We start from the raw sequence: 18,917 nt of genomic DNA, 5'->3' as shown, positions 1-18,917 counted from the left end.
TAGAAGAAGGCTGAGGCAGTGATGGTCTCTCTCCATTCATCACAAAGCAAGAGCTTTCCCGGACATACCCTAACCGACATCCTCTTAAGTCTCATTGCCCAGGACTGGGGCACAGGGCCAGCCCCCATCCCCTAACTGTAAGGAAGGTTGGGTGCTGTGAGCACGAGACATTGCCTCAAGGGTTAACATACCGACATCCTGAAGGAAACCGGAGTTTTGTGGGCAAAGGAGAAGGGAGGATGGACACCGGGGTAGTAACTAATGGTGGCTGGCACTGACTCGCCACAGGGAATTTGAGTTTTCTAGATGTTGCCCTTCACATAAACCTATTACCAATATTGTGATGGCAATTTTGTTCATGGAGATTCTCTGAAGGGCTTTCAGGGAAGACATCACAAGGCAAGAATCTCAGGACCTTATCAGGCAGCTCCCTCCCATTCTTTTTTTTTTTTTTTTTTTTTTTTTTTGCTGCTCTATGGACTTTTATTTGAAATGATTGAAAAGATGAGAAAAAAAATGAGCCCTTGAGGAACATTAGTGGCAGAAACTTTTTTTTTCCACATCTTTTTTGGAGTATAATTGCTTTACGATGTTGTGTTAGTTTCTGCTGTATAACAAAGTGAATCAGCTATACGTATACATATATCCTCACATCCCCTCCCTCTTGAGCCTCCCTCCCACCCTCCCTATCCCACCCCTCTAGGTCATCACAAAGCACCGAGCTGATCTCCCTGTGCTATGTGGCTGCTTCCCACTAGCGATCTATTTTTACATTAGGTAGTGTATATATGTCAATGCTACTCTCTCACTTCGTCCCAGCTTACCCTTCCCCAGCCCCCATGTCCTCAAGTCCGTTCTTAGACCCTCAGAGGCTCACTGAAGACTCCAGCTGAAATCTTGCTCTGCAATTGCTATTTTCTTTCTGTAGCTGACTTCCACTTTGCACTAAGTTGAAAGGATGGAAAAAGCACACTGCATTGACAATAGCACCATCTTCTGTCCAAAGAAATGTCAGCTTCTCAACAGATCAGAGTTTTGGGTTATGCCACAGCCCATTCATTCCAGAGCATATAGTCATGTAAGATGCATGCACTTAAGAAGAACTCTTTCAGTGGGTTTTGAGCCCTGGGTACCCATCTTTTTTAAAAATTTATTTTACTGAGGTATAGTTGATTTACAATGTTGTGTTAATTTCTGCTGTACAGCACAGTGATTCAGTTATACATATATATATGTATATGTATACATATATACGTTCTTTTTCATATTCTTTTCCATTATGGTTTATCACAGGATATTGAGTATAGTTCCCTGTGCTATACAGTAGGACCTTGTTGTTTATCCATTCTATATATACTAGTTTGCATCTGCTAACCCCAAACTCCCAATCCATGCCCACACCCCCCTCCCCCTTGACAAATACAAGTCTGTTCTCTAAGTCTGTGAGTCTGTTTCTGTTTTGCAGATAGGTTCATTTGTGTCATATTTTAGATTCCACATATAAGTGATATCATATGATATTTGTCTTTCTCTGTCTGACTCACTTCACTTAGTATGATCATCTCAAGGTCCATCCACGTTGCGGCAAATGGCATTATTTCATTCTTTGTTATGGCTGAGTAATATTCCATTGTATGTATATATATATATATATACCACATCTTCTTTATCCATTCGTCTATCAGTGGACATTTAGGTTGCTTCCATGTCTTGGCTGCTGTAAATAGTGCTGCAGTGAACACTGGGGTGCATGTATATTTTTGAATGATGGTTTTCTCCAGATACACGGCCAGGAGTGGGATTGCTGGATCATACGGCAGCTCTATTTTTCGTTTTTTGAGGAGCCTCCACAATGTTTTCTTTGGTGGCTGCACCCTGTGTACCTATCTGAAGTCAGCACGTTCATCATTTCTTATTTTCTGTGGATATCTATTCGTCCTGTCATGGTGCTCTTGCCCGCTTCTTCCCTGGCAGCACCATGAAAAACCAAATTAAATATCTGCAGGGCTCTCAACAGTAGCGAACAGTGAGTTCATGCAAACACTGCTAAAGGAAGGAGACATGTGAGAGAACATTCATCTGGATCCTTTTCCCTCACTTACACACATCCTTTTCCCCAGTCACTCTTGCTCTTCTCTCCAATACCTTTACTGAGAGGGAAGCAGTATCCATTTTAAGTTGGGAAAGTGAGAAGGGATTAAAATTCAGAGGTGCTTCCCAGCAATCACATTCATGGGTGCTCTATTTCAGATGGGAAGGGAATCAAGGATATCCATCTTCCGAGATCTCTTGGAAAGATGTAAAATATATGGTGTAGACAACCAAGGCTCATACATGTGAGTTATTCATAGGTTGGAACCAGTGTTGTGAGCACCTAAGCGGATAGACAGTTGGTCAGCTGTGAGAGCCAGAGGCGGAGGATGGAGCACATTCCCTGAAATGGGTCCTCAGAGGCCACTTCTGGACACTCACATCCACAAGGCAAAGCACAGGCAGAGTTTCTTCCTCAGAACCACACACATGTGTTGCCTGAGGAAGCAGCACGGGGCAGGCTTGGGGTCTAAGTGATGCCAGAGAGTGTTGAATGAATACATGAATGTATGGGCTAGAGGGTAGTTGCTGAACAGAAGATAGGGCAACTCTAACACTTGCCCATACTGGCACCTGTTTTTGAGGTTAAAATAACAACTAGTCTGGTACAGCTACTAGGGAGAACAGTATGGAGGTTCCTTAAAAAACTAAAAATAGAGCTACCATATGATCCTGCAATCCCACTCCTGGGCATATATCTGGAGAAAACCATCATTCGAAAAGATACATGCACCCCAATGTTCACTGTGGCACTATTCACAGTAGACAGGACATGGAAGCAACCTAAATGTCCATTGGCGGATGAATGGATAAAGATGAGGTAGATATATACAATGGAATATTACTCAGCCATGAAAAAGAATGAAATAATGCCATTTGCAGCAAGATGGATGGACCTAGAGATGATCATACTAAGTGAAGTAAGCCAAAGACAAATATCATATGATATCACTTATATGTAGAATCTAAAAAAAATGATACAAATGAACTTATATACAAAACAGAAATAGACTCACAGATATAGAAAACAAACTTATGGTTACCAAAGGGGAAAGGGGGGAGAGGGATAAATTAGGAGTTTGGGATTAACAGATACACACTACTATATGTAACATAGATAACCAACAAGGACCTACTTATAGCATAGGGAACTATACTTAATATTTTGTGATAACCTATAAGGGAAAAAAATCTGAAAAAGAATGTATATGTATAACTGAATCACTTTGCTGTACACATGAAACTAACACAACATTGTAAATCAACTATACGTTAAAAAAATTGTCATAAACCCTAATTCATTTATGGATAAAACAGGAAACTTGCAAGGGGTAGGGAAGCAAACCCTTGTAAACCCTATTCACATATCACTTCCAGTGCAACCCCTCATCTTCGTGAGGGGTCTCTCACGGGGTCTCCTCTGTGTCTCAAAGCAGTGTATTATTGCATGTTGAACCAGGCGACAAGGACTTCAGCTTTCAAATGCTCATGTTTCAAGAGTCATTATGTCCCTGGAAATTTTCTGACTGATCAATTTATAACACTCTCACTATAAAATACTGAATTCTTGTTCACCCAGTTTCAAGCACTTTTTGAGTAGCTACCACACTTCTGGTACTGTGTTTGGCATGTAGGCTACAAAATGAATTAAAAACAAAATCCTAATTTGCAAGGAGTTCATAAACTGTGGCGGAAACACACATATTCATTCATTTCTTCCTACAACAATCATTTACTGAGTGCCTACTGTCTGCTAGACCCTGGGAGTGCAGATTATGTAGGCGGTAAACCTGATAGTAACTGTAGACTTCTCTTTCTTGATGGTTTGGAGGTAATGTAGCAGAGTGCACAGCTTTGAGTCAGACAGCTCTGCTGCTTTTTTGTTGTGTGACACCGAGACAAATTACTTATCCTCTCCTATTCTCAGTTTCCTCATCCATAAAATGAGAAAAAATAATAGCACTTCATTTATGAGTTGTTTTGAGGATTCAGTGCAGTAGTATAAAGATATTACCATGTCTTCTTTATAAGTATGATAAGTAACTGTTAGCCATTATTATTATCACAACTGAAAGTTTGGGGAAGACAGAAGAAGTATGATTAGGTGCACTGTGAGGGGCTTCTCAGAGATGCCTTGTAATTTGCGTCTTCATTGAGGAGTAGAAGATAAGCATTTCTTGAGCATGATATAACCAGACGTGCAGGTACTGGGATTCATGTGATAAAAGATATTAACTCCATAACCCCTGCCTAGCCCTCAAATTGCTCTTGGGAGGGGAGGGGGCAGAGAAGTAAACCTGCAGTTATAACAGCGTGACAAAATGCTGTGTTAGGGATACGCTAGGATGTTTGGGGAATTTGGAAGAGGGTGACCTCACTTAGGTGGGGTGGGTGTTGGTGGTGGGAGCGAGGTATTAAGAAATGACTTTCTGGAGAGATGACATTTGACAATGTGTCTTGAACAAGTGGAGTAGAGGTAAGAAGGGCTTTCCAGAAGATGAAAGGGCTTTTGGAAAGACAAAGTGTTTTGTCTTTAGGGACTTCAAAATCCAGGTGTATATGGGGCATGAGGACGATGGGGCTGGAGAAGTAGGTAGGACCACCTCAAGGGGCATCTGGGATGTCATGCTAAGAAATTCAGCCATCATTCTGGGGGCTATGGATAGTCGTGGTTTAATTTTAGGAAGATCATCCTGGTAGCAATACGGCATGTGTATTGGGGTGGGGAGTGAATCAGGCAGGAAGTTATTGCTGTTATCTTAGTAAGAAATGAGGAGAGTCTAAAACTAAGGTGTTAGTGGGGGACAGAGAGGTGGGGACACTAAAAAATTTAGGAAGTTTCATGGTTAGATTTGAGGAATCAAAGAAGAGAGTGGGAAGTCTATTTGTAACTGAGCAAGACCCTATGGGGCCTTCCTAGAACAAACCACACCTACCCCAACGTCCTCTGCCTGCCTCTTGTCTGTAAAAAAACTTTAGCCTCCTAGGCCTTCCCCGAGTTGCAAAGAGTAAATTTAATCAGAGAAGTGAGAAAATGCAGAAAGAAAGAAAAGCAGTCAAGCAAGACAAAATAATAATAGTCTAACCATTAAACAAAGTCAAGGACCTTTAGTTCCTCCTCAAGGGCTATGGATAATATTCTGAGCCATAGTCTTTGAGCTGTTTTGCAGCTACTGAAACCCCCATCAGGTGGGAGAAGTTAACTGTAGGCTGCCCACACGCACATAAACCACAGACCAGTCGGGACCAGAAGGCTGATGATGTTGACTCCCGATTACCAATCAGAAGAGTGTCCACAAGCTGATCACACACCCCACAACGCCCCTCCCTCACTCTGTCTTTAAAAACTTTTCCCTGAAAGCCTTTAGAGAGTTCGGGCCTTTTAAGCACTAGCTACCTGGACTCCTTACTTGACGCCCTGCAGTAAAGGCTGCACTTTCCTTCACCACAACCCTGTGTCAGTAGATTGACTGCTGCACGCAGGCAAGGGGACCCAAGGTTGGTTTGGTAACATATTGGCTCCCATGTTTTTTGACTTGGGCAACTCAGTGAGTGACAGCCATTCCCCCTAAATAGGAAATACCTGGGAAGAAGTATATTGGTGGTAGGGGGGTGCAGTAATGATGATGGGGGAATTAAGGTAGTGAGGTGACCTTCATAAAAGTGGAGATTGAGAATGATGCCCTGAGTGATATCCAATGGAGACATCTGGTAGGCAGTAGGTAGATAAGTTTGCAGTTTGGGAGAGAGATCTGTGCAGGAGATCTAGATTTTTTTCATCATTAGCATGTAAATCATAGTGGAATCTATAGTTTTAATGAAGTTATTCAGGGAAAATTTAGAGTGAGAAGAATAGGCAGGGATCTGAAGCTGTAATTCTGGAAACATCCATATGAACAGGTCAGGAAGAGAAAGAGGATTCTTCCCCAAAGAGATGGAGAAGAAACAGCTGGGGAAACAGGAAAAAGAAAAAAACAGGAAGAAGCTATATGATGAAAACTAGAGGAAGACAGAGTTTCAAGAAAAGGAAATCCTCAACAGCTGTTTGGTGTTTTCTATCTTTGAAATTTTAGCCATTCTGATGGGTGTGAAGTGGTATTTCTTTGAGGGTTTAATTTGCATTTCTCTAAGGAATAATGATACACCTTTTCAGATGCTTATATTTGCATATCTTCATTTGTTAAGTGTCTGCTCAAGATATTTGCACATTTTTGTTTGATAGATATATGAAGAATATATATTGAGGGAAACTGATGTTTATTGGCACATTAAATGTTGAAGGCAATGGATATTTACTGACACATTCTACGTAGGCTTACAATTGAACTCTTTATGTATCTGTCAATGGAAAACTGAATGACCCTGAAATACGGAAAAAAAATCTTGCGTATATGATGTCAGATAACTGTAAATAACTTTAAATTATATAAAACCAAAAATCTAAAAATTAAATAATTTTAAGTTCATAAAATAAACTTAAATAACTTTAAATTACACTTTATCCATTATGTTTATTACACATCAAGCTCTTTGAAGGTGAGATTGTGACTTCTCCATGGACTAAGGGAGAGATCTCTATGGTTGAAGGCAAAGTGAAAACCCACGTCACTGATTCAGTTCGCCTAGGATTGAGCTAGAAACCAAACCAGTACCGTGCATGCTAAGGTGAGGTTTCTGTTTCTGTACTTAGCAGTAGATGCTGTCAGATATACAGAACACACAGACACGTGGACTATTTGGGGGACCACATGTGGGAGCATAAGCATTGTGTGCGAAGGGCTGCATGCAAGAGTCCGCTTGGGCATTTGACTGCCAGCGTCGTGGTGGGTATCTCGTTTTCAGCCCTAGGCTCATAGCTATGGTACTTTTAAGGGCCTCTACCTCATTCCTGGGTTTTCGTTATTTATTTTTTAAGCAGATATCGGGAACCCATTCCGTACCCACTATGTCAGTCTCTGTGTGGGTGGTGCCAGGCTACACCTTTTTGAAAATGAGCTTCTAGGTGATGGTGAGTACACCTTCCTGGTGTACCTCTGGCCCATCCTCACAGGCACGCCTGAATGATTTAAAGCCCTCGGGCAGGCCTATCTCCAATTAGGAATCGATGGAGTTGGCATAGATACGACATTAACGTTTCTCGAGGGCTTCTTTTCCTCTTACAAAAGTAAGGGGCAGAAGCGAGAGTATCAGATCCAAGGCAGCTCTGGTGAGACCTGCCCAAAGCTCGCCTAGTGGGACTAGGGCGGGGCTGCAAGCCCCCTACCTGCGGGCGCGCGCCCGGGCCCACCGTGCACGCGCACGCACTAGCGCACGCCGGCGCCTTCCCGTGGGCGCGCGGGGTCAGCGGCGGGCGGGGCAAATGGAGTGGGTGCTGGCGGATGCACTGCTCTCGCAGAGCCGGGACCCCCGGGTCCTGCTTGGGGCGCTGTGCTGCGAGGAGGCGTCCGCGGAGCGCGTGGAGACGCTGCGCTTTCTTCTGCAGCGACTGGAGGACGAGGAGGCGCGCGGCGGCGGCGGCGCGGGCGCGCTCCCGGAGGCGGCGCGCGAGGTCGCCGCCGGGTACCTGGTGCCGCTGCTGCGGGGCCTGCGGGGGCGCCCCGCGGGCGGCGCGGACACCGGCCCAGCGGCCCGCCAGCGCCGGCGCGTGATGAGAGCGGCGGGCGCGGCCCTGCACTCGTGCGCCCGCCTCGCCGGGGGCCCGCATTTGGCGGCCGCGCTGGCCGAGGAGGCGCTGCGCGACCTGCTCGCCGCGGGCCCCGCGCCCGGCCTCGAGGGGGCCGTCGAGGCGGCTGTGGAGGTGCTGGCGGCCGTGGGGCCCTGCCTGCGGCCCCGCGAGGACGCGCCGCTGCTGGAGCGGGTGGCGCGGGCCGCCCTCGCCCTGGCGCTAGGCGGGGACGAGGCGGGGCCCGCCGAGGGTGCGGCGGCGCTGGTGGCCGGGCGGCTGCTGCCGGCGCTGGGCCGGTGCGGCGGGGCGGCGCTGCGGGCCGTGTGGGGCGGGCTGGTCGCCCCCGGGGCGCCCGAGGGGCCGGGCCGCGTCGAGCCGAAGCTGCTGGTGCTGAGCGCCCTGGCGGAGAAGCTGCTGCCCGAGCCCGGCGCGGAGCGCGCCACGGCGGCGCGCGACGCGGGCCCGGACGCCCGGCGCTGCTGGCGCTTCTGGAGGACGGTGCAGGCGGGGCTGACCCGGGCCGAGGACGCCCTGACGCGCAAGCGGGCGCGCTACCTGCTGCAGCGCGCGGTGGAGGTGTCGGCGGAGTTGGGGGCCGACTGCGCGTGCGCCCCCCAGGAAGGAACCGGTACTTGCTTCTTTGCCCCCGGGCCCGTCCCTACCTGGCTTTACTGGGAGGGAGGCCCCCTGCTTCCGACAGTCAGCTCCTGGGGTCGTCTCCGAGATACGTACTGAATTGGGTTATTCTCATGGTCCCCATAAAGCCTGAAAAACCTTGGGAACCTCATGTCGAGGGTGTTTTCTGAACTGACACAGATCACTGCAGTCGAGAAGAGTCTGCATCTCCTCAACTTTCTGACTCAGAGCAGGTGGAATACTGCATCCGTGCAATAATAATTTAGGAACGAGCCCAGGCAGGATTTTATAGACCAAATTTGCACTGTATCGTGGTAGGTCCGTTCTAGCAGAAAAGAAGAGTTAGCGCCCATCAAATTGAAAGGAAAATTATTGAAAGGAAAAAATTATTTTTCCTTTCCTTTTCACAATTCACTGAGCGATGAATTGAGTCTCGAGTGTTAGTTTCCATGACACAATTCTATCACATTCTTTTGAAATTTCCTTTGGTAGTTCTCTTAGCAGGATTTATTAATATTTGTTAAGCATATGGGCCTTAAGTCGACCTTTGGAGAGTTATTTTTGAAATTGATTTAGTTGAATGAGGTTTTAATTTTTTTACATTTTGAGCCTGTGCTTCCTACCACTTTATTGCAGAACAAGAGTAGATGAAGTAGCAGGGCCTCCCTTCAGTTTGGTATGGTCCCATTGATTGAGTTGTTCACTGAAATTATGTGAAAGTACACTTGTCATCTTAAATTAATTCTGAGCTATCAAAGTCAAAAATGGATTGACTGATTCAAAACTGCCTCAATAGATAGAAAATGTCTACTTTTTCAACTGGAGCTGCCTACTTATTTATACTGGTAAAGGATTTTTGTTTGGCTGAAGTTGTGAGTAGATTAGATTTTTATATGAGCTTAAAACATCAGGTAGTAAATATTTTAACAGTCCACAAGTTGATCATCCAATGAGAGTTGTCACTGGAAAACATTTTTTAAATTACCAAAGTTAAACACTCATTTATTTTAAAGAGTCAGTCATTCTGCAGTTTTGAAGATAAGCAGTGGTCTTATGCTTGTGCCCCCGCCCATTTCCTTCATTTCAGAGGGTAGCCACTTTTACCTCTTTTAGCTGATTATTTTGGTATTTACCGCCATATCTTGAAATGATCTAGTAATGTCATAAAGTCCAATGTCATACTTGTAATTTTGGTTAAATGTGAGTTCAACAAAATTATGACTATGAAAATACTGTTCACAGGTGACCTATGTATATATGATGGGTTTGTTTTTTTTTTTTCCTTCCTGCAGGTTTTTCCTAGATTAATGTCATTTATGTTTGGTTGTCTCCATACTTACCACTAATTCAGCCCCAGATTCTTAGTTAATTGTCTAAATCCTTCCTGTACAAAGTCAGATCATCAGGCATTATGAATTTTCCTGAAGAAGTGTCTCCTAGAGTCCTCTTACAAGCTCAGTCTGGTGCACAGCTGGCATTCTTAGATCTGCCTTCCCTGTCATCTGGGGGATTCCCTTCACCTGATTCTGTGTTGGAGCTCTTGTTTCCTGGAGTTCATCCTCTTTTTTGGTTGACTCATTTGTTTTGGTGTAGTGTATTTTCTAATAGTTCCCTGAGATAAAATTTTTTAAGACCTTGCCTATCTGATAATTTAATCAAAGGATCCTTTATGTCTAATATGTTTTCATTGTTATCATTTCTATCTGTCACTTTTTTATAGTTTCCATCTCCTGAAAATCCCCAACTGTTCATGCATGTTGTCTACCTTTTCCATTAGATCCTTTAACATACTCAGCATAGTTATGTACAAGTTCTGTACTTGGACCATATCTGAGTTGGGTTTTGTTTTCTGTTTTATCTCTTGGCAGTGGGATCACTTTTTTCAGCAGAGACTGAAATATTTATGCCTTCGAGATAGGCACTCCTCTCTGTTAGACTCTTTGGGTTGAGTCACCCTGGTGAGCTGGCTTTGGATTTTGTTGGTGGTGGATTGTTGCCTCCTGATGTTTAGTGTGAAGCCTGTAAGGTTTTTCTCAGTGTTCTAGTTTTTCTCAAGCCCTCGATGCCGACTCCACGGATGGAGAGCTTCCTCCATGCCTCTGTCCTTCCCTCAAGGGTAGACTGCTGATGTTTGTTCCCTGGTGCAAAGCTTGAGATGGGGAAGGAGGGAACTTTTCATTTCTCCTACAACAGCCTCTTCTTAGGCCCCATGTGCCCGATCCTTAGGGTTCAAACTTTTTAGCCATCTCTGCTCCCTCTGCGGTGGCACATAACCTCTGCCTCCCACTTAATGAAGGGTTAAGAGTTTCCTTAACTTCTCCTGTGGCGGCTGCATTCTGCTTGTGTCTGTGGAGGGTCTTGGGTGCTGATATTCTGCCCTTCCTCCACAGCAGCAGACCTGCTTCATGTGAGTGCCGGACACATAAGAGGCTTTCCTCGTGTCAGTGCAGGGTCGAGGGGAGAGCAGGTTTTTAGCCATCCCCAGGGGCAGCCAGCTTTGCCTGGTATGAGAGCAGGGACAAGGGTGGGATTGTGGGAGGGTTTCCTCCGGGGGCGCACAGCTTTGGCCTCCTGTCAGGGAAGGGTCCAGGGTGCAGGCAGGCGTCTTCGGTTGACCACCACCTTGTACTCCTGCGGGGCACGGATGGGCTGCCCTTTCAAACCTCGGTGGGCCCTGCGTGCCCACGCCTCCAGGGTCCCCTGCCCTGCCCACAGTCTTTCTTGAACACATGGGAGCGGCCTTGAGGAAAAGAGCTGCTGAGTGGGTGTGGACTCCCTTGGGGTTCCCAGAGTTTCTAAGTTGTGCACACTTGGCCTTTAAAAACTTGTCAATTTTTTATTTAATTTTTTTAACTGCAGTTCGTGTGTCCTGTCTTATTCTTGGAGAGGCTTTTTGCCCTTTGGAATTCAGAGAGCAGTGCAATCTCAGCTCTCTGATGGACCGCCCCCCACCCCCCCACCCCCCCACCAAAGTTTAGGGTTTGGTGGATAATCCAGCCTCTTTCTTCTCTTTGTTGGTGTGGCAATAATGTTTTCTTGTGGTTTTCTTGGAAGCCAAGACCAAGCGTATCTAGACACTTTTATTTTGCCTTCACGTTCAACTGATGGTTTGATTGGGGTAGAATTCTGGCTTGGAAAACATTTCTGTTCAAAATTTTAAAGGCATCCATCTGACGTCTTAGAAGCTCGAGCTCCGATTGTTACTGTTGAGAAGTCTGAAACCATTTGAATCGTGTTTATTTGTGTGTGATCTGTTTCTTCTCCATGGGTGATTATAGAGACGGTGTCCCCACCTTTCTGCCATTTCAGTTTTGAGGGCCTGTTTACATGCTGGTGTAGGGCACTCGGACCTATTCAATCTGGAAATCATGTCCTTCGGTTCTGAGAACTGCTCTTGTATTACTTTGATTTCCTCCCTTCCTTTTTTGCTTTCTGTTCTCTTTTTGGTTATTGAACCTCCTGGACTGGCCTTTAACACATCTCTTCTCTCCTGTTTTCTATGGTTTTGTCTTTTTGCTCCACTTCCTGGGTGATTTCCTCAACTTTATTTCCAGTCCTTTCTTTGAGTTTCTTCTTTTTGCTCTCAGATTTTTATTCTCATGAGATCTTTTTTGTTCTTGGAGTGCCCCCTTTTTAATAGTATCCTGTTTTTATATCATAACTACACTATCTTATCTCCCTTTAAAATATTAGTGAAAGTTTTTTCTTTTTTAGGTTTTCTTTTTCCTGTGTAGTTTTGTTTTCTCCAGATTTCCTTGTTTATTTGTTTTGGTCTAGATCTTTAGTGTAGAGGTTTCCCTAGATGTCTGGTGAGCCTTAGACACCTGCTTATATGTAAGAATGTGGGACGAAATGTCAAGTTTAAAGCTCTAAACACATGAGTGGTGCTTGTTGACTGTGCACTTCGCTGTAAGGTGATCTGGCCAGGGCATTTTGTTAGGTAATCTCTGGTGAAAGTATTTTCAGGTCTTTCCTCTTGGGGTGGCCACATGCCATGGAGAAGGTCCTCTGGGACCTGAGAGGCCAAGACAGTGATGGGGGCAGGTGGAAGGGGGTCTCAGCATCCAGGGTGCATACATGTTCATTTCCAATTTTCATGTGGCACTCACCCTTACCTCAGCCGTGTCCAGTGCCCCTCAATCTGGAGACCCACTCTTTTACCTTTCCCAGAGAATAAATCCCAGTCTTTTTCCTGTTCAGAACACAGGAAAGGGCATCTGGGGATGTGTTTCTTAAACACATTAAACAAATCCTGTTTAGTTTAGCCTTGATTTTCACCTCTACTTACTGAAGTATTTTTTGCTGCCAATTCCTTAGACTTGGGGGGATTTTGTAGTGTGAATCAGATTTTTTTCTTTGCTTTCCTTGTGCCAACTTAATAGTCACTTTTCTTGATTCTGTTCGCTTTTCATCTGATTCGTGGATCCTTATTTCATTGCTGTTGTCTGCTCCCCTGTTTTCTCCATTCTTGGGTTTTTGCCTTTGAAAAATCTCTTACTGTTATAGTGAGATTCTTAGGGAGAGAAAGTAGAGTACATGTGTTCAAATCTGTCATCCTTACCCAGAGTTCCAAGGTAGTAACCTTAATTTTTTTTGAAAAAACCTCCTTTTGAGATTCTTGTTTGCCAAGCCTCCTACCTAGGCTCTAATCCAGGGGCACCCTCCATTGTTAGAGAAAACAACATTTGGTAATAGTAGCATAATTTTAAAAACTGTTATCATTTAGAAGTTTATGAAATTTTCTAATTCAGGAACTAAATCTAGGAACTAATTTTCTTTTTAAACCATATCAGGCCCAAGTCTGTTTTGGTGGTCTGAGAAGAAAAAAGATGAGCTTCTAAAGTTTTGGGAAAACTATATTTTAATTATGGAAACTCTTGAAGGAAATCAGGTAAGTGTTTTCATATTTTAACAAATCCTATGTAGATGCAGTTTTGGGGGTTTTTTTCCCAAACATTCTGTAAAAGCAATACAAAAAGGCCAACTTGGATATAGCATAATGGAGTCCAAGCGTACTTTTTTTTCTGGCATAGGTGCAATTTAAGATTGAATATAAACTCAGGAAATTAAAGAATACTTTCAGTTGACTTAAATTATCATTCAAAGAATTCAGTCTTATTTGATCTTCCCTTGACATTTACTTCTAAAATGTTTACCAGTTTTTAGTTTCTTGATGTTATGAATAATCTCCTAAGAAATACACACTAAGGGAAATGTTAAAGTCTGAGGTAAATTGTTATTAAGTAAATAATGACCCTATAATGGCCCTTAGATTTTGTAGATTTCCTTCCTTCCTTCCTTCCTTCCTTCCTTCACTCCTCCCTCCCACCCTCCTCCCTCCCCCTCCCTTCCCCTCCCTACCTCCCTCGTCCCTTCCTCCTTTCTCCCTCCCTTGTCCTTCCCTCCTCCCTCCTGCCCTCCTCCCTCCCGCCCTCCTCCCTCCCCCCTCCCCCTCTCTCCCTCCCTCGTCCCTTCCTCCTCTCTCCCTCCCTTGTCCTTCCCTCCTCCCTCCCACCCTCCTCCCTCCCCTCCCTCCCCCTCCCTCCCTCCCTCTCTTCCTCCCTTCCTCTCTCTCTTACATCTTTGCATTCTTGGTCCTGAGAATGGAAACTTGAAAAATCATTTGCAGTTGACTTTGAGTTCATTTTTGTAGGATCTTTGAGTTTTTAAGTTGAGAAGAATCTCTTAAGATTACCTACTCTAGTGCAGTGTTCTCAAACTTTAACTAGAATCACCCAGATGGCTTATGAAAGTGTCCGGCCCACAGAGTTTCTGATTCAGTAGGTCTGTGGTGGGGCCTGAGAATTCAGATATTTTACATGTTCCTAGAAGAGCCATAAGCCGCCGTCTGGGCACCACACTTGGAGAACCCCTGTTGTAGGGGTTCCCAGTCCGTAGCTGCGGGGCCCGCCATCGTGGAGCCACTGGGAGGTGTCAGTCCAGATGCATTGTTTGTGGACTAAAATAATTACTCATATGTACTAAATATATGTCGATACAAGGATGAGCAATAAAGGAAAAGCATTTCTAAACACATATAAACTGTTACGGTTTTCCTGAATCAGTATATCCTCAAGACCCTCACTATTTAGAAACTGATTTACCTTTAGTTTGTAAGGGTGTGTAAATTAGACGCTGGTATCTGTAGCAGGGTCTAAGAATGAAGAGCACTGAACTCTGAACTGACTCTACTTCTAAATGTGTGGCCTTGAACAACGTGAGTAACTAGATAAAGCGTTGCAGTATTTTTTCCTCTTTGTAATATATTGGTATACAGGCCCTGCCTATTTTCCTGGGTGGTGAGGAGGAACAGAGTGACTGTTGTATAAATAGATGAAAAGTCTTCTGAGTTTTGAACGGTGAATTTTCATTTCCTGTGGCTTTTTGCTTTTGTTTTTTCAGATACATGTTATAAAGCCAGTTTTACCAAAGCTAAACAATCTGTTTGAATATGCAGTGTCAGAGGAAAATGGTAACAGTTACTTTTATTTTGCTTTTTTATAACACTTATAGTTTTTCCCCTTAATTTTATAATTAACTTTTATTCATTGTAGAGCATGTTATAGGAATATATGAATTTACTGCTACCAAGAGACAGCTGCTAACGTTCCAGATACATACCTTGTGGATTGATTGTTCATAATGTTTTTTTCTCACTCAGCAGTATAACCAAATGCATTTACCTATGTCCTTAAATAGTCTTTGAGAATTTAATTTTAAATGACTGCAGAGTTTTCTATAATTTAGAGGTATGGTAATTTATAAACTTCTGATTATAGAAAATTTCAGACATTCACGGAAGGAGAAGAGTTTGTATGATGAACCCCACCACCCAGCTTTAGCAGTGATCAACTTACGCCAGTCTCTGTCTTACATCATAGGTGGCCTCTCCTGCTCCCTCCCCATCAAATGATTTTGAAGCACATTCCTAGACAGCATATCATTTCATCTGTAATTTTTTTCAGTATATATCCTTAAAAGATAAGGACTCTTTGGTAATGTTTTGATCATGGTATATTATTCATTTTTAATAAGAGCTCTTTGGTATTATATATTTTAAGTGCTTTCCATCTTTATTCTCTTAATATATCTATTTCATTGTTAGAGTTATTTTCTTGAGGTTTTAGCTATTGTTCTGTAGGTTGGACTTCTTAGGAAGAGAAAATTCCAAGATGCTATTTTAAATATGGTTTTTAAGTCCTTTATTAGTTCTATATTATGAGAGCTTTTTAGGAGAAATAAAATGAAGCTGGAGCTTCCTAAAATTATTTTATGAAATTAAGTTTAGATCAACGAGACAGCTAAATGCAAGCTAATGGTGTTTTGTATTCATATGAATGATAAAATGCTACATTATCATGTTTGCACATGAGAAATAACCTAGGTAAATGGGTTTTAGTGCCTACTTTAGATAATTACAACTTTAATAGTTTGACCCCTTAGGAATTGAGCTTTATTCAGCTGATTGCTCTGGTTGTTTTCTGATACACTGGGATTTTTCACAGACCATAAGAATCTGTAGTCCCACCTGGGGCTAGAATTTAATTGAATCCTGTTGTGACTTCACTTATGCATTTACTAGTAAAATGATTCTGTTATTACCACGTTTTGCCCATAGCTCTTGGCAAACCAAATCAAATAGCAGTGACAGATTTTGAAAAATCACCACTGCCAAAGGATTGAACAAGCATCTTGGTGTAAATTACAAAAAAAAAAAAAAAAATGGACTGATTTATTTATAGAATGCCATGAGTTAAAAATGCGGAGTTTTTCTTCTAATAGTGTTAAAGGATATTTCAGAAAAGTTAAAGTATGTCCAAGGTACATACTCCATTTTTTGTTTCTCACTCACTTGTATATTTACTTAGTAGATGTTTACTTAGTGTCCAATACATGCTAAGCGCTGGGATAAAGTGGTGAGACAGATGTACTGTTTTTCACTTGATTTTTGTCTGTTTTCCAGGAAAAAATAGCTTTGATTATAAGTTCTAGACAGGCAACAAACAAGAGGCAGAAATGGAGTTATCTAGTGAGTGAGGCCATACCTTGGAGAGGGCAGCTAGGAAAGACCCGCCTGAAGAGTGACACGGAAGTTGAGGAGACAGCTCTGGGTGCAGAAGCCCTGAGATGGAAACAGCTCAGTGGGGTGGAGGACCAGACCAGTCAGCCACAGCACAGTGGAGTGGGAAGGCGGGGTAAGGTTGGAGTAGTTGTCAGAAGCAGTTCATGCCTCGCTTGTTTTTTAGTCTGAGTTTTGAGAAGCCACGCAGGGGTTTTAAATAGAGCAGGGACAGTTTCAGGTTTCTGTATGAAAAATGGATTGAGGTAAGGTGAGAGAAGAATTGGTTGAAATCACCCCAAACCTAAAGTTTCAACCTGCGTGGGGTCTTATTTAATTTTTTGTACCCTGTAGCCGCTATGACATTCGCTTGCAGTCTTTCTAAATGAATCTCTCTGAAAATGGAATACCAAATACTGAAGTTATTTTGGTCATTCAGTAATTAAACACCCTCAGATGCGATTAAAAAGAGACTCACTTTTGCGGTGTTGTAATGAAGTTAATGTGTTTGTGTTTATTTTTGAATATGTCGTCTACATGGGGCAACATAATGTGAGAATCTTAAGTCAACATTCGGTGTTTATTTCCACAGGATGTTGGCTCTTTCACCCATCCTGGCATCTGTGCATTTATAAAAGAATGTTTGAAAGTGAAAATAAAATCCTGACCAAAGAAGGCGTTACCCATTTTTTGGAGCTCTGTGAAACAAGGGTTCTTCCATTTTCAGCAGAATTTTCTGAGGTGATGACAACCTTTCCCTTTCCTTTTTCCCTTTGTCAAAAGATGAGGGGGCGAAGGTATTTGTTTTATCCTATGTGATCTTCAAAAATATATACTAGGGCTTGAAAATCGCAAGTAACATTTTAGAGATTTGCATACAACAAATCCTATTTCTCTAAACTTAGCTATCGTACTGGGAGAACGCTTTCTGTAACGTAGTTTGTCGATAGGCTGCCTGCATCATTACCAGTAGTTCTTTGGTGTCAATATTCTGATCAAAAGTCAACAGCATGAAAACTGGTATAGAAGCGTGTTAGTGATACTGTTTCCACAGTTCTGAATCACTGAATTATCACTCTTTGTTTAGTGATGCTACCCCCCCAGTTCTGAGTCAATGAATTACTATCTACTGTACTGAGCAGAGGTTGCCTTTAGAGCTATATTATTAGCGTCTATGCTTCCGTTTATCAGAAGTCACACAAAGCAAAGAGATTGTGAGAACTACAGCTGTGATTTAAAGTTTCATATTATGGTGCCACATGAATCAGGTGATCACTGACGTAGGTATAGTAATTTACCTCTCGTTTAGAGGTAACTGAAGTAAACGTTCCTAATTGTCCAACTTCATGTATAGTGTTTTAATATGCATCATTTTTCTACATTCTCCTAGCCTTCTTGCATTTCCTGGGAGCTTGGTTTTGTCTAGTGATATTTTTGAAGATATGCTTTTCCCCCTTTATCTTCCAGGCATAGGGGCTTGAATTTTCTCTTGAGTATCTTTTTGTTTTTCCTTTGTTACTACCTTTATTTTCCACCCTGTGTCCCTTCTTTGGATTCTTTTCTTCCTTCTTAGCACAACATGTACTCTCCTCTCAGTATTCCATGTTTTTATCAGGTGGGAAAATTCGGTATTTGTTTTTGTCGTTCTGGTGGAATTAAGGTATCCTCCAAGACTATTATACACCAACCTACAGCATGAGAGATCAGCTTTGCTTGTAACAACTCTTCTGGTGCCCTGTGTAGGATGTGCAGTTACAGCAAGCTGACTGTTGAAAATTACAGTTACAACTTAACATCAAATACTTTTTTCCTTTTTTTTTTTTTAGTTTATTATTGGGCCATTAATGGATGCACTTTCAGAGAGCTCTCTATACAGCAGGTAAACAAACATTGTTATTTAGCAGCAATGCAGTCATATGTATTTGGTATATAAATTTAATGTGATTATGAAATATGACCAGATTGTTTAATGAATTTGGTACATGAATATATGTTGCCTTGTAGATATTCAGCTTTTTCTAACCATGGCATCCCTTCTGTGTTTGTTATTCTTCTTGCCTTTCTTCCAGTAGTTGTGTCAGGTGTTTCTCTTTTTCTTTTCTTTCCTACTTTGAACCCATCCATTCTTGGGCTTTTGGGAAGGATATCTTACATAGCTACTTCTTTTCCCTTACTCCTGATTTCTGCCCTCTTGGAAATTGTAGTGGCTTTGGCTGACCAACACTTGACACTTTTTAAACTTTTGATCTTGACTTATAGAAAAGTTGTGAGAATAATACAAAGAATTCTCATTTATCTTTTATCCACATTCCCTAAATGATACTGTTTAACCATATTTGCTTAATCGTCATCTCTCTCCCTGTGTGTGTGTGTGTATGTGTGTGTGTGTGTGTATACCTCTGTTTCTTAGCTCTGTCTGCTGAGCAGACTTACCATCTATATTTCAGTGTCTGTCTGTCCGTCCAT

The 18,917-nt window shown here is 42.8% G+C and overlaps 1 protein-coding gene across 5 annotated transcripts in view; it reads left to right on the top strand.

Annotated features, from left to right (window-relative positions):
* Nucleotides 1-7,421: 7,421 nt before the first annotated feature.
* The window catches only part of TARBP1 (TAR (HIV-1) RNA binding protein 1), a 63,541-nt gene continuing 52,045 nt past the window's right edge, over nucleotides 7,422-18,917 (top strand). For all 5 annotated transcript variants that reach the window (XR_009497902.1, XR_009497903.1, XM_059899499.1 and 2 more), the window contains exons 1-5: nucleotides 7,422-8,384; nucleotides 13,186-13,283; nucleotides 14,795-14,864; nucleotides 17,044-17,192; nucleotides 18,278-18,330. Coding sequence is in view for 3 of the 5 variants with exons in the window: in XM_059899499.1 (XP_059755482.1) it covers nucleotides 7,451-8,384; nucleotides 13,186-13,283; nucleotides 14,795-14,864; nucleotides 17,044-17,192; nucleotides 18,278-18,330 (1,304 nt within the window). In the remaining 2 variants the exon portion in view is untranslated. The remainder of the gene's footprint in view (nucleotides 8,385-13,185; nucleotides 13,284-14,794; nucleotides 14,865-17,043; nucleotides 17,193-18,277; nucleotides 18,331-18,917) is intronic.

The sequence above is a fragment of the Balaenoptera ricei genome, chromosome 16 (assembly GCF_028023285.1).
Source record: "Balaenoptera ricei isolate mBalRic1 chromosome 16, mBalRic1.hap2, whole genome shotgun sequence".
NCBI classification, from domain to species: domain Eukaryota; kingdom Metazoa; phylum Chordata; class Mammalia; order Artiodactyla; family Balaenopteridae; genus Balaenoptera; species Balaenoptera ricei.
The sequence above is the reverse complement of the archived record's forward strand: the minus strand, read 5'-3'. Positions and strand labels throughout refer to the sequence as shown.